We start from the raw sequence: 16,716 nt of genomic DNA on the forward strand, positions 1-16,716 counted from the left end.
TTGAACCAACCAAACTTTTATTTTAACTGCTTTAATAACTGAGTTTCTCATTAAGATATAGACCAGTTGCTTAAAAAAAAAAAAATGCTTGAACACAACCAATCAGTCCATCTCTAATTTAACGGGAAAACCGAGGCTGATGGGTTTTGCCTAGGGCCACCCATTTAGTTGGCAGAACTTGGTGACATACCATCAGTGGGGCGGGAGTAGGAAGGAGTCTTACTGCCAAACTTCCATAGTGTCTGTTCTCAGATTGATCAAGGGTTGAACCAAATCTTTCCATGACTACCTCCTTTTCATACCCAACTCTGTGTTCTTCCCAGCACACTGCTCCTGCACGATAGTAATAAATGTTTCATGGACAACTGTTGAAAACTCAGTTTTAAACTCTAGGTTTGCAATTGCTCCCATTTTGACTATCACTGATAAAAGTTTCTTTATCATTGGTAACAGTTTACTTGATTTATTTCTATTTGGAGAGTATAGAGCTAATATTTATATATGTATCATTTTGTGATTCTTGGGTCACATCTACCTAAAAAAGTTAAAAGCTATTTTATGGAAGATGTACTTTTATTAAAATGTCTGAAATATATTGTCCAGTATACAAACTGAAATGAAGTAGTATCCATTAACTGAACAGAGCTCTTCATATAGCTCACACGGCAGGCTAAAAACATCCCTAAGTCAGGTCTACCACAGACTATATCATGCAATCATTGTATTGAAAGCACCTCAGTGGCAAAGTGTGGCATCTCACAACTCAGCTACAGGTAGCAAAAAATGACTCTATGTCAGCTAAAGTGGTGTTTTTCACACTGTGGTTCCCGATCTTCAGTGGGCCATGAAATCAATTTAGTGGGATATGAGAGCATTAAAACACACACACGCTCCTAGAAGGGCAAACTGTCAAAGTGTATTACATGCCTTCAGTGTAAATATTATTTCATAAACATTTTATTTCAATCATGTTGACGTATGAACACATATATATTGCATCATGATATAAAATACATTTCACAGTTCTCCAAAGCCAAACATTGTTCTAAAGAAAAAACATTCTTGGTGATTTCAGTCCCTTGAGAAAAGATTTTTATTTCTTTCCCTTCTAAGCAAGGAGACTCCACATCCTGGGTACTTCAAAGTTCTCTCTCCTCAATACAACAGCAGTGATCTCTGAGTACAACCATTTCCTGGCTTGGTGCTATTTGCAGGATGGACACTTCCTAACGATCACAGCCCTGAAGGCTTAACTGAGGGAAAGTTCAACTGCGCATTTGAACCTGCGTCAGTAGAAGCCTCAGGTCTCTGCCTACAATGTGCAGGCATGATGCCAGGGGCTTTAGACATGACCCTTTACAGACATGATTTCCTTTCTTTTACCTCTAGCTGTACCTCACCTGTGAAGTTGAAGCTCATAGCATAGAACATAGGAGCTGAATGAGTGCTTCTAAATAAATAAATTCAACAACCAGCACATTCCAGTTTAAACTGTATAAATCCAACAAAATGTAACAGTTTCAAAATAAAATCAAGTATTTACTCATTTCGTCATACTTAAATACAAAAGTATTATATAAAGCTTTATTTATATTGATTAAATCATAATAGTTTTATTTTGAGTTGTTAGAAAAAGACCAACCATTTTAATGCAATAGCATATATTCAGTACTAGTTGTAACTTTTATCTAAAATAAGTTAGTAATAAAAGAACTTGATACTGAGGAAAAAGGAAAATACTTAAGTGCTTTCCAAATGCTCATGAGAAAGAGACACCTCAATGTGTACCTGGTTTGGGGGATAGGCAGGAGTTGGCCCATGACCTAAGGGAACTTGGAAGAGTGAACCAAAGCTTTTTAAAATTGAAGCACACATGTTTATCTAGTTGAAACCATTCCTCTCTTATATTAGGAAAAGATGAACACCAGGGCAAGTGACTTATCTAAGGTTGCATAATTTACGGTAAGAGAGAGCCCAGGTCTCCTAATAACAAATCTAGACCATTTTCCATTTCATAACAGAGGTCTGTACCATAATGCAATCATATTTTTAAAAGATCAAATCAGATATCAAAAAACCCCAAATACATATCTTAGACTTTAAAAAAAACTCTAAAGCAAGAATTTAATAAAAAGTACAAGTTGACAACTGTCTTCGAGATAATATAATTAGTGCAGAATAGAGTGCTGTACACAGTGATGGCTCATTGGTGTAGTAATTCACTCACATGTTATAGATCACTCTGTGTATTGGTTAGGTTTTCATCTGAATCACTTGAGTTAAATTTCTTCCACAAAAATTTCTCATTTGATTTCCAAAGAGAAGTTTCTAGCTCATCTTTACTTTTGGAGGATATAGCAAAGGGTGTTTTTTCACACAAAGTCTCTATTACTGTCAAGTCGGTGAGTTTGCTAAGACTGTCATCATTCTGCTCATTCAAGATGTCCCAGAAGTCTTTTGGTCTCCGTTTTGCTTTTTCCATGGGCTCTGAAAGAACTTTCTTTGGTAGTTGTGTGGCACTGTTCCCATGACTTTTAAAGAGGTCATCAAGAATAGAAGTGTCGCCGAGTAAGCCTACCACGGAAGTGTTTTCTAATACTGGATTTTCTATCTTTTTGTTTTCCAATTTGAAAAGGGGTGTGTTTCTTGAAATGCTTGTTCTTCTGAGGTCCTGTTGGTCTTTCCTGGTGTTTTCTAACTCTCTCTCATGTGCTTCAGACTTACTGTTGGGGGAACAGGATATACTATCTTTGGATGCCTTGTTTTTTCCATTGTCAATCTCTTGGGTAGAACTAATAGGCGATTTCTTAGTTTCTGCTTCTTTAGAACACACCTCTTCCTTATAGGAACCATGACTTTGAAACTTATTTGATTTTCCTTTATATATTCTTGGGCTACAAATTTGAGCAATTTTGTTGGTAGAATCTTTAAATGACAAAGTTTCAGAATCTGACAGCCCTTCTTTTATAAGAGATTCTCTTTTTTCAGATTTCTTCCTGACTGTCTTTTCTTCCTGATAGGAAGAACTGATGAATTCTGAAGCAGAATCCACAAAAAATTCTTTTACCTCTGGATATAGAGAAGCATAAAATTCTCTTAGCATTTTCTGTCGTTCTTCTGATGTGGCATTAGTTATATGCTTAGCAAATTCCTTTATAGAAGATGAATTAAAGTAAGAGGCCATTTCTTCAAACTGTTTCCTAAAGTTTTAATGAATAAAAGCAACGGTTATTCTTATTAAAATTTTAAAGAATTCTTCATCAGTAACAGGAAATGTAGAGGCAAGCAATGTAATCTTGTTCCTTTATTATATCTCTGTTTAATTCCATAATGAAAATGTATTTTATCCTATAGGATGTGGTATCTTTCCTTATGCTACTGAAAAAGGTATTTTAGCTCATGAAATCACCAGCTTTTTATGTTATTTAGATTTATACTATTAGGTAATTCCTGGGAATTATAAGCCTAGCATGCTACTCCTCCCGAGAGCCGATTTATGAATGATAGGAGAATGGTAAATTTACGTGATATGTACTTGAAAATCTATATTGTACTCAAATCCCAAGAAATAAAATTATCAAGGGTCTTAGTGAATAGAAAAAATTCTGAAAAATTAAGAAAGAACATTCCTTTTCCTTCTTCTCTTCTTTCACAAATACAACAGAAATTTCATAAGCCTCAGGGGAAGTTCTAAACTGATAAACCCAGATTTTTTTTCTTTCCCCCAATTTGTCTAACTTCAATATAGACAACTAAACCAAGAAGTGAGATGCTATTTGAAGAAAGGAGTTGCAGGCTTAAGATATTAATAAAAGCTATAGTATGCACATATGAGGAAACAGGCCTTCTGGAACCTTGCTAAGACAGGGGCAGAAGGATTGTTCAGGGACCCTGAGCAATAAGCTCTGCTCTTTTCCCCTGTTAAGGGTGCTATAGACTGACTGTGACTCCCAACAATTATGTTGAAGCCCTAATACACAATGTGACAGCATCTGGAGATAGGGCCTTTAGGAAGTAATTAAGGTTACATGAGATCACCAGGGCAGGTACCTAATCCGATAGGATTAGTGTCCTCATAAGAAGAGATGCCAGAAAGCTGGCAGTCACTTTCAACTCCATCCCACCCCCTTAGTCCCTCTGCCATGTGAGGACACAAGGAAAAGGTGGCCGTCTGCAAGCCAGGAAGAGAAACCAAATCAGTTAACACCTTGATGTTGGACTTCCCAACCTCTAGAACTGTGAGAAATACATTTCTGTTGTTTAAGCCACCCAATCTATAATACTTTGTTATGGCAGCCCAAGCAGAATAAGAGACAAGGGTATTGTTTTGCTGATGTTGAGTTTAGGCCATGAGTCAGAAAGCCTAATTGTTTGTAAGTACTCTCTTTTTTTTTTTTTTTTTTGTAGAGACAGAGTCTCACTGTACTGCCCTCGGGTAGAGTGCCATGGCGTCACACAGCTCACAGCAACCTCTAACTCTTGGGCTTACGCGATTCTCTTGCCTCAGCCTCCCAAGCAGCTGGGACTATAGGCGCCCGCCACAACGCCCGGCTATTTTTTGTTGCAGTTTGGCCGGGGCTGGGCTTGAACCCGCCACCCTTGGCATATGGGGCCGGTGCCCTACTCACTGAGCCACAGGCGCCGCCTGTAAGTACTCTTTTAAACAAAAGCCATAGATAGTGTTGTAGCACATGATTAAAAGTCTGAAAGTTTTTGAATTATGTTTGTACTGTATATAATAGTTCCTTAAAACATTAATTTATTCATCAACAAATATCATGGAACCCTAGTTTATACTAGGTAGAAAAATCCAGTAACAAACAAGACCCTGTAAATTCTTAAAGAATTTACAGTTCAGTATGGGGAGAAAATTTGTAAAAATTAAACTGTTACAGAATAGTTTGATTAAATAAAAAAGATAAATCCCAAGATGTAAATTTACCATGAAGTAAATATGGGGCCCTACTGGTGCTCACAGAAGGGGCACCTGCACCAGTGACTGGTGGTGGGCAAGGTGGGTAGGGAAGGCTTCTGTGCCGTCATGTCATGTCAAGTCAGTCAGGTAATGATGCGCAAGGAAGCCTTCCAGGGATAAGCAGGGCTCACAGGCCCAGTTCCAAGAGGGCCTGGTGCAGGGGGTAAGGATGGGGGGTGGTGTAGGAGAAAATGCCAAGGAAGAGGCTGAAAATCATAAGGGGTCTGTATGCCAAATTCAGAAGTTTGAATTTTATCCTATCATAAGAAAATCCTTAGGGTAAAACAATGATTTATTTTTAATGTATGTAAGTAAGTGCTTTAATGCCACTTTCATTTTTGCCACCTAGACCAGGTTACATAAAGTTTATTTTGATGTTAGTGGCAGTCTGTAATGTAGCTCATGACTTCCTTTTGTGGCTTCAGATGAGCACCACGGCTTCTTGTTAACATTGTCTTGTTAACTTCCAAATGCTACCCATGCTTGATTGATAACTATTCTCATCTCTTAACAGCATATTTAATAACACAAATATAGGCTTCCAAATTTCTGTCCTGGAAATTGCCAATATTCTTGTTGGAAAGCAATAAGCATGCTCTTAAAAGGTCCTAGTTTTCACTTCACATGAAGTAATGAGTTATTATTTTGTTTATTAATCATCTCCAAATCCATTTTCATGGCCTTTTTAGTAATTGTTTGTTCTTGTAAAGATGAAGTGATTGGCAAAGTTACAAGCTGATGACTTCTATTTATGCAAAACTTGGTGGTGTCTCAGCAGCTGCCAAAGTAACTTCACCTCTGTTGTCCTGAAACCATGATCTCACCTATGACCCTGTGGTCTCTTACCTCTGGGAAGAGAGCTGTTTCTAACTTCCTACCAGTCAATCATGCCATATGGTTGCCCCTTACTAGATAAGTTATGATTATCAGTCATTTTATTTTTGCCTCAAATTCACTTTCCTAACTCTGGGTTTTCAAAAAAACTTTAAGAATTTAAGAATATTTTCATCACATTGGTTAACATAGCCTTCCAGGCATTTTCTTAGTTATTGTGTTAAGACAATTATATTCTACATTTACTAAGTTTCACATGTACCCTTGTAAGATGCACCGCAGTCAAACTGTTTATAAAACCAGTGTATGGTGCCCCACGATCACATTAATGTATACAGCTATAATTTAATATTAATAAAAAACAAACAAAAAAAGAATTTAAGAATATGCTAGGTACAACTAGGGGGCATAAGCTAGCCACTTTGTGAGGAAAAATTAATAAATAAGAATCTTACAAGCCACTTCGGGAAAAGGGGTGGGGAGGGAAACCAAATACAGTAGAACCCCTATAAGATGATCACCCAAAGGACTGTAACAAACCGGTTAATATACAGAGTTGGTCGACATAAGGAACTAAGGCTACTGTATTGACACATGCATGTGGTGCATGTCTCATCTATGAAAATTAGGTCAACTATGGCGACATCTTTTAGCAAGTATATAAAAAGTAGTTATGTTTCATGGATAAAATTCAAAACCCTCGCCCTTTATCTGGAGGAACTGGAGTGGAACACAGCTAAAATCACCTTGATGCCTAAGCTTCCTGTGGAAAAGGTAGGACCAGATACTTCATTCAGATGATCGTGTGGCTGCAAGGTGGAATGGTCTTGATTCTGATTGACCAGAATGGTTAGCGGAGAGAGGGGGTGTCAGCAGTTTGGACATTGTGCAGAGTTCAGATTCTGGCATCCTAATGTCAGACATCCTTCACCCTTTTACTTAGCATAGGCCTAAGTGGCGCATGCTAGGCAGGTAGACAAAAAAGGGAAGGAAGACAAAAACTAATTGTTAATACTTTTTTTCAAGTTGGGTTGTTAAAGAGGATGAAAATACACGTGTTCCTCAAGACTGTTAAAATGTATATGGTTGGCCTCTTGGCGAAATAATTGCCTAAAGTGGAAAGGCACCCCCTGTAAAGATCATTGTTGTAGCTTCATTCAGGGGGAGATGCTCTGTGTGGCAGTAGCAGTATGGGAGGTTCAGCTTTCTGTGCAAACCACCTGCAGCTGACAGCCACACTCCAGCCTGCTACGCCAGTGCCCGGAGGACCTGAGGCATCAACCCTTTCCGAGGTAGCTGTAGGACACGTTGCCTAAAAGTTGCCAAACCCCTGAGGGAAATATTTTGAGGCCACAGAACCAGCACCAACCTTCTGAACCATTCCTCATTCCTACCAACTCCCCTGTGCCCCCCATTTCTACCCTGAATGGTCCTCTGTGCCCTGATGGCCGTGCCTCCTCCCACGCAGCCCTCACCAGGCAGTGCTCCTACATCTCACGGCTCTCACTTCAGGGTCTGTACTTCACATTGCTGTTTCCAGACCGCTATTTTCTCAGAAAACTTCTTCCCCTCTTTAAGATTTATGCTGTCTGGATAACTGTTCTCTCCTCCATCTTGTTAGCTGACCCCTTAGTTGCTTCCTGCCAGTGACTGAACACTTAAGAGCCTGGATTCATCTTGCTACCAACCTCGACTCCTGCCATCGTCCTTGGTAACATCAATATCCACGTGGATGTTTCCCTCAACACCTGGCTCACCACTTTCTTTACCTTACCTCCAAAGACTCATCTCAATTCCAAGGTTATATACTGCTAGTGCCTTTACCATCAACTGCACAACCTCCATCTCACATCCTGAATTCAGTCATCTCATGCTCCAGCTCAGCGGCTCAATTACTGCCCATGACAGCAAAGCTGTAATACGCTAGAGACCTCATGAAGTCATCCAGTTCACTGACTCTCCTGCTTTCTTACCATCTATGACCTGTCCTCTGTCCATCTCAGGTTTGACTTTACAATCATTCCTTTATAAACATCAATCAGCTTCTCTCCCCCTCCATTCTAATCTCTGGTAAAATCCAGCTATCTTCCTATTCTGTGTCTGCAACAGAGCAATTGGGGCTTGCTGAATAAAATGTGCATAACTGAACAGATAGTTTTCTTGAAATTACTCTCAAACACTTAACATCACCCAGTAATTCTAGTCCCACTAATCTTGCTTTTCTACTTTATAAATGGTTTATTTCATAGTATTTCTCTCCCTAAATCTCTCTTCTTCTGAAATGATGGCTTTCATTATCAATTCATTAAAAAAAGTCAGTGTATCTATGCTCATGCTGGCCCCTTCTCTTCTGATGCCTCTCCGCAGCCAGACCTTGGCCCATGGTCCGGGTACTGGCCTCTCCTGATGCCTCTCCGTGGCCAGGAGTCTGGGTCCTTCTCTCCTGATGCCTCTCAGTGGCCAGGCCTTGTCCCGGGGTCTGGGTCCTTCTCTCCTGATGCCTCTCAGTGGCCAGGCCTTGTCCCGGGGTCTGGGTCCTTCTCTCCTGATGCCTCTCCGCGGCCAGGCCTTGGCCTGGGGTCTGGGTCCTTCTCTCCTGATGCCTCTCTGCAGCCAGGCCTTGGTCTGGGGTCTGGGTCCTTCTTTCCTGATGCCTCTCTGTGGCCAGACCTTGGCCCGTGGTCCAGGTACTGGCCTCTCCTGATGCCTCTCCGAGGCCAGGCCTTGGCCTGTGGTCTGGATCCTTCTCTCCTGATGCCTCTCCGCAGCCAGGCTTTGGCCCGGGGTCTGGGTCCTTCTCTCCTGATGCCTCTCCGCAGCCAGGCCTTGGCCCGGGGTCTGGGTACTGGCCTCTCCTGACTTCATTTACTCTTTCTATGATCACCTCTCTGGCATGATCTTTTTTTTCCCATTAGTCTTTTCCCCCAACAGACAAATAGGTTGTATTATCTTCTCAACTTAAAAAAAAGAAAAGAAAACAAAAAAGAAACCTACCCTTGGCCCTACAAGGCCCTCTAGCTACTGCTACTTTTCACACTCAAACTTACAGGGCCACCACAGGGTCTCCCTACCACCTCTGGCCCATTGCACGCCAGCATCTGCCACTACTTCTTAGACTGCTCCTGCCAAGGTACCCAGCGAGCTCTGCTGCCACCTCTCATCTTCTCTGGTCTGGCTCTCTGCAGCATTTGATAAAGTTAAACACTCTTTTTTGAAATTCTTACTTCTCTTGGCCTTTAGGACCCCCTACTGAGCCTCCTATTCTGCAGACCACTCTACTGATATTTGCTGCCTCCAAGCTCCACCCTGGCAGCTCTCCTCTCCTTTCTATGCTCTGTTCCTAGGCTCCCCCACAGTCCCATGGCTCTAAAAAACATTTATAAATTCTATGCTGATGGCTCCCAAATTTAATCCTCAATCGTCAATCCTCAGTTCTGGAGTAGTATATCCATCACCTATTTGACATTTTTATGGAATTTAATATGCATAAAAGAGAACTACTGATTTCTTTTACTATGAATTTGTTTCCCTCCTAGTTTTCCCTGCTCAGTAAATCTACCTATGCTCAAGAAAGAAAATTAGGAGTAATCCTGATCTATTTCCCAAACCAGTCATCACCAAATTGAATTCATCCATTTGGCTCCACACTCATGGTGACTACTCTGCTGCAAACCACCACCTAGTTCTTTCTATCTCCCCAGTCCACTTTACCGTCTTCCACAGGGAAGACGGAACAATCTTTTAAAAACATACATTAGATTATGTCATTCTTCAAAGCTTTCCACTGAACTAAGAACAAAATCCAAGCTCTTTCCATAGCCTCTATGGCTTTGGAAAGCCCAGTCTTTATCTGTCTTTATCTTAAGCTACTCTCTGTCTACCAGTCTTTGCTCAGTTCCTTGACCACATCAAACCTCTTCCCTTCTCAGAGATGCTTTTTCTCTGGTCCTTTGTATGGTTACCCTTCAGATCTCAACTTAAATGCCACCTGTGTGTACAGAGGTCTTTCTTGAGTACCCAGTAGAATGGTGGTTCCACCCTCTCCCCATCCCATTATTCTCTTTTAAGCCAGCATGTCCATTTTTTTCTTCTATCACACCATTGTATAATTATTTGTAAGTGTTTTTACTTTTTAAAATTTTATGGTTCAATGGCCACCTCTATCCCTCTGTGCTGTAGGCTCTATGTCTACCGTTCTGTATGCTGTATATTCAACACTAAGCATAATGCCTGGGTACATATTAGGGGCTCAACAGATATTCCGTGATTGAGTGAATATGCCCTTAAGTATTTCATTTTGCTATCTAACATTATTTCTTTTTAAAAATCAGTTCAGGGATTAGCCTTCTAACATTGAAAATATCAGCAATTGTCTTTTAAATTCAGATTTTTCTGAAATATTCAAATGCTGGGTATGGTTATAAGTCAAATAATTTGTATATTTTATGAAGGAGCTATATTTCCTTTGAGATTTATTTTGAAGTCTAGTGTTGTTACAGATGACATACCTCCGGATTCCTTTTGGTGTTTCTCCAATGATGAAGGTGGTCTGGTCTGTTCGGAACACTTTTTTCTTCTTCTGGCTTACAGGCTTTGAAATGTAAAGAGGAAATGAAATGTTTCCTTCACTTGGTTGTTGGTCTTTTGTTGTATATGTTGATGTATCTGCATTTGCTTTTTCTTTGTATGTCTGAAGAAAGGGAAGGAAACAAAAGCTGTGTCTGAAAAAATAGTCATTTTTGGTCAAGTAAGGAGACTTTTATTTTTTCACAATACTTTTTTTGATGAAGTAGACCAACTGGCAACTGGTATCATTGCCAGAAGATGTTAATCTCGAGCTTTAAAAAGGTAATACAGAGAATATATTTTTATATCTCTAAGATAATAAATAAATATCAATAATATGATATTTCCATTTCATGGCTATGGGCATACTGATACACTTGCTGATATCTAGTAATTTAATACCCCCAAAGAGGATAAAAATTAATGATGACATAAAAATGGAAAAGCCAAAATTTTAAAATTCAGTTATTTCTCTCAAAATTACTGAGCAGTCTTTCAGTTATTTAATTTTACATAAGCAAATATAAAATAAGTTTTACATCATAATTACATAAATAAGAAACTATTTTCATAAATCTTGTATTGTATCCACCACTGGATTGCAAGAATATTTAGTGATTTTTAAGATGTTAACTATAGATAGAATTATAGATAGAATCATACTTTATGGACTATGGATTGTTTACTTAACACAAATTGTTACTGACAGTGTGTTAAGGAAATAATTTTAAACTATAATAATGTTCCAGTTTTCTTGACAAGATGGTATGGTGTGAACAGTATAAACTTTCATCCTATTCCAAAAAGAGAATATTGGATACAATTTAAGAATAACAACAACAAAATTACATTTGAGCTAAAAAATGAGGAAACAGAATCTCTAGGTACCCCAAACAAAGTAACACAGTGGCGAGTGGGACCTGAAACTCAGCAGCCCCTATGGGCAGGGTCTGAAGTTATTGCCTGCAGGACACCATGTGTGGAAAGGAGATAGCAATGATTTAACTTCCTGCATTAAACAACAAAGAAACAAACAAACACAAGAGCAATGAATAAGATATCCAATTTACAAATTAAATCTAGGAAAGCCCAAAATGGGGACACAGGCTAGAAGCAGGCTATTTTCTTACTCTGAATCACTGGTGACAAAATGGAATGCCCAGCCTGTGTTATTTGTCGAATCTGATTTTGTGCCACCCGGTGGTATGGAAAATCTAAGCTGAAAATCAACATAAAATATTGGCCCAGGACCAGTGAAAACCATAGATCTTAATGAGGGGTGAATATAAAAACATACGACGAGGGCGGCGCCTGTGGCTCAGTGAGTAGGGCGCCGGCCCCATATGCTGAGGGTGGCGGGTTCAAACCCAGCCCCGGCCAAACTGCAACAAAAAAATAGCCGGGTGCTATGGCGGGCACCTGTAGTCCCAGCTACTCGGGAGGCTGAGGCAAGAGAATCGCTTAAGCCCAGGAGCTGGAGGTTGCTGTGAGCTGTGTGATGCCACGGCACTCTACCAAGGGCCATAAAGTGAGACTCTTGTCTCTACAAAAAAAAAAAAAAAAAAAACATACGGCGAGAGACTTTCGCAATCCAGAGAATTCTTGTGATTTCAATGGAGGGGAAAAAGAGGAGTATGGTCAAAAATATAAAGAACATATAAAATCCACCACCATGAAGGTGAATAGATGTAACAAATATGAGAGTTCGTATCATAGAAATTATAATAAAGCAATCTGAAAGAGACTTTAAATCAGTAGCATGTGCAGAAAGATAAAGGAAAAAATAGAATCCACGAGTAAAAACATAGGCAGATTTGAGAAAGAACAATGACAAACTTTGAAAATGAAAAATAGTTTTGAAACAAAAAATAGAGAAAGAAATAAACTCAAAATATGGATTTAGTAGTAGACTAAAGCCTATGATAATCGATAAACTGGAAGAATAAAATTACTCTGAATGCAGTGCTGATTTTTTTTTAAAAAAAGAAAAGAGAAAGTAAGACAGAAGACATGGCGAAAAACTAAAATTTCTACAATGCTAGAAGGAGAGAAAAGAGAAAATGGAAAAGTTAATGGTAGGGAACTGGAGAAGGCAGGAATGAGAAAGGGGAAAGAATCCCTAGTGGGAAAAATGAAAATAAATCTGTATTTTGTTATATCACAGATAAAGTGTATACCTTAAAAACTACAGAAAGAAAGGACAAGATGGCCTATAAAGAAATGACAAAGTAAAATCAGAAGTCTTATTAACATCATTACCACCAGAATAGATAATGGGATAGTATCTTCAACATGGAGAAAAATATTCTGTCAAGCTAGAATTCTATACCCAGTTAAACTATCATATAAGACATTTTCAGATGTACAGAGATATTAGAGTATTTTAGAGACAGCCTCTTGCTGATGATGTAATTATTTTTTGATAGAAGTTTAATAGGATTGAAGTAGCATGCATTCACTGAACATGGGCAGGTAAAGGCTTTTCATTCCACAAATATTTACTGAGCACTTGTTATGTTCCCGCCACCATGATATGCATGCTTTGCATTTGAAATACAAAGATAATTATATATACAAAAAGGCCCCTGGCCTTAAAAGATTTAAAACTGATAAGCCCATTTAAAAAAATACAGCACATTTAGCATTTTTCTTACGAGACATTATATTTCTTTAATTTATATTCAGATTCATTTTATTGAAATTGACAAACAACTGTATATTCTTTAGTGCCAAATCTTTTCTAATGAAAATAAACTGCCATATTCAAAAGCTACTGTGGCTCAGATAAATAAACACAAAACCAGGGTGTTGGATCTATCAGTGATGTTCAAAGTAGCTTTCTTACAAACATAATTTTTTAAATTTTATCTTAAGATATTATTAATAAAGAGCAAAACATGTTCATCTTTAAAGTTAAAGGGATTTTAGACTTTAAAGTCTAAAAGGGATTGTATGCATTTATTTTCCATCATAAAAGAAGATGAACATTAAAAGGTCCTAATAAAAAGGCTTATCATCCCAGATAATTATCTCACCAAGAAATAATTATTCATTATTATGAAGAGAGGTGGTAATGCTCACATGAAAGCCAAGGGAGTAAGCAGGAATTGGACCAACCAAGAACACTCTGTCCTCATATTTGGCAATTTCTGAAGCTATGGAGAAATCATGCCAGGAAATGGCAATCTTCAAATATTAGCATGATTACTCCAGGTCTTTCTGACTCTGGCAGCATTACAAAGCTCACATTTTGTATAGACACATTTTTCTTCAATTAGTTTTATGAATTCTTCAGCAAAATCCAGCTTTTGTAAACATAGCTATCAGACTTGTGGATCTTTAATTTCTGCTCAATAATCCACATTTTAAGATGTGATACTTTTAGGTAATAATGAAAGGAAAATCATTCATCTCTCATATGGGCTGAATATTTTATTTTTTATTTAAGAAAATTTATGTAGTTTTATATTGCTATTTTAGTAGGGAACTTCAGTACTTTAAAAAAATAAGGGTGTGAAACAAAATTTTATATGTAGTCTGGTTATAATAAAAGATTTTAGGAATCAATATGCCTGCCTAGGCATATTTTGAACAAAAGCCTAAAAGTTAAATGCATAGCTACACTTAACCTTTAAAGGTTAAAGCTTTAAGCTAAAGGTTAAATATATAGGTTAGGGAGCAGTGTGTTGTTATTAGTTTCCTATTGTTACCATAACAAATTATCAAAAAATTAGTGGAATAAAACAATATAAATTCATTACATTTCTGTAGGTCAGAAGTATGGTGTGGGTCTCACTGAGCTAAATGCAATGGGTTGGCAGGGCTGCATTTCTTTATGGAGCTCTGGGGGAAAATCAATTTCCTTGTTTTTCCAGCTGCTCCTAGAACAGTGGTTCTCGACCTTCCTAATGCCACGCACCTTTAATACAGTCCAAAGGGGTCGCGACCCACAGGTTGAGAACCGCTGTCCTAGAAGCTGCCCTCTAGGACATAATCCACGTCTTGTGGTCTCCCTCACAAGCCAGCTATCCTTCTTCCCTAGCCTTTCTTTCATAGTCACATCACCTTTTACCACAGCCAGGAGAGGTTCTTTGTTTTGAATAATTAATGTGACTAGACAGGGCCCATTCAGATAATCCAGGATAGAAGGATCTTCTTGTTCAGGTGATTAGTATTCTAGTTGCATTCATCCATCTAGCCCATCTCAAGGTAAGCTGGTTCAACCTTAATTGCACCTACAACCTTAATACTTTCACTAGGTAAGGTAATGTATGCATAGGTTCCAGGGATTGGTATAATATTAATACATAAATATCTTGATGGGGGGGGCATTAATTTTGCTTTCCATGGGGGTGGGAGGAGTGTGAGGGTCTTTTCCTGGGTCCGCTGACCTTCCAGTGGTTGTGTAGATTGGTTTCACAGACTTCAGAAAGGAGTGTTTATGAATTCCCTGAAGTGGTATTTGCAGGAGTATATATATGTGAACATTAACACATTTTTCACATAAAAGAGCCTATGATTTTCATCACATTTTTTAAAGTATGTGTGGATAGGAAGAGTTTTAAAAAACCCTACTGTTATAAAAATAGCAGCACCATTTGCATAGTTTTCAAATATTCTTGTTCTTTCAGAAACATCCATTTTAATTTATAAGCATCCTGGTTTCTGGTGCTCTTGTTAGACAAGTTGTTTTCACTATTTTATAGTAAAATAGCATAGTCAATGCTTCACAATTTACAAGATTAATAATGCTGTCATGCAACTGTTATACAACAATTGTAATTTCTTATTACAAAGTACAAGGCCTGTGAACTGGACTCAAACTTGTTCATTACCATTTATGTCACCGGAGTGAAGTCATGACACTTAGACAACACTATAAAGCGGCAGCACTAAAGAAGACGGAAGTAATGAAAGTCTATTAGATGTGCAATATAGCATTACAAAAACAATGTAAATATCCTAAAGTTAAAATAATCATTGCTAAAGAACTGCCAACAACCATCTGTTTTGCTGGAAGAGGGTCTTGCCTTCCTCCTGACAGCTGAGACTGATCAGGGTGGTGGCTGCTAAAGGCTGGAGTGGTTGTGGCAATTTCTTTTTTTTTTTTTTTTTTTTGCAGTTTTTGGCCAGGGCTGGGCCTGAACCCACCACCTCCGGCATATGGGGCCGGCGCCCCACCCCCTTGAGCCACAGTCGCTACCCCTAAACTTTTTTAACAAGTGCCCATCGACCCATGGGTAGATTAATAAATTGTGGTATATGTACACCATGGAATATTATGCAGCCTTAAAGAAAGATGGAGACTTTACCTCTTTTATATTTACATGGATGGAGCTGGAACATTCTTCTTAGCAAAGTATCTCAAGAATGGAAGAAAAAGTATCCAATGTACTCAGCCCTACTATGAAACTAATTTATAGCTTTCATATGAAGGCTATAACCCAATTATAGCCTAAGAATATAGGGAAAGGGGAAGGGGAGGGGAGGGGAGAAGAGAGGATGGGTAGAGGGAGGGTAATTGGTGCATCTTACAAGGGTATATGTGAAACTTACTAAATGTAGATTATAAATGTTTTAACACAATAACTAAGAAAAAGCCAGAAAGGCTATGTTAACCAGTGTGATGAAAATATTTCAAATTGTACATAAAACCAGCACATGGTATCCCATGATTGCATTAATGTACACAGCTATGATTTAATTTAAAAAAAAGAACACATTTATAATTACCTGAAAAAAAATTTCTTAACAGTAAAGTCTTCTGCATTCATTGACTCTTCCTTTCATGAAAGACTTCTTTATAGTATATGATGTTGTTCCATAGCATTTTACCAATGAAAATGCTTTCACTGTTTACAATAGAACTTCTCTCAAAGTTTACAATAGAACTTCTTTCAAAATTAGAGTCAATTCTTTCAAATAAAGTCACCATTTTTTTTGCTTTCTTAGTACATATAACAGTTACGCTACACTGTATGCTATTAGGTGTGCAATACATTATGCCATTGCTTTATTTTCTAAGTCAACATTCTGAATCCTTGGTTGTCATTTCAACAATGTTCGTAGCATCTTCACCAGGGTAGAGTAGATTTCATCTCAGGAAATCACTTTCTTTGCTCATCCATAAGAAGCAACTCGGGTAAATGAGGTGAAGGCTATGTTGATTGGCAGGATGTAAACACTCCAATTTGTACAAATAATCAACACACTGAATCCCATCATGGCATAAATGTATTTATGATCTATGTACAAATGACTTAATAAAAAAAAAAAGCAGCAACTCAGCACCTATTAAAATTTTATCATGAGATTACAACAATTCAGTCACATCCTCCAGC

At 38.3% G+C, this 16,716-nt stretch overlaps 1 protein-coding gene across 3 annotated transcripts in view; it reads right to left on the reverse strand.

The window, feature by feature from the left end:
* Window positions 1-894: 894 nt before the first annotated feature.
* Window positions 895-16,716, reverse strand: part of ERCC6L2 (ERCC excision repair 6 like 2) — a 145,944-nt gene continuing 130,122 nt past the window's right edge. For all 3 annotated transcript variants that reach the window (XM_053577142.1, XM_053577146.1, XM_053577155.1), the window contains 2 exons: window positions 10,318-10,499; window positions 895-3,200 (listed from right to left, as the gene is read on the reverse strand). In XM_053577142.1, coding sequence (XP_053433117.1) covers window positions 2,231-3,200; window positions 10,318-10,499 — 1,152 coding nt within the window. In that variant the 3' untranslated portion in view covers window positions 895-2,230. The remainder of the gene's footprint in view (window positions 3,201-10,317; window positions 10,500-16,716) is intronic.

This window comes from Nycticebus coucang, chromosome 2, assembly GCF_027406575.1.
Source record: "Nycticebus coucang isolate mNycCou1 chromosome 2, mNycCou1.pri, whole genome shotgun sequence".
NCBI lineage: Eukaryota > Metazoa > Chordata > Mammalia > Primates > Lorisidae > Nycticebus > Nycticebus coucang.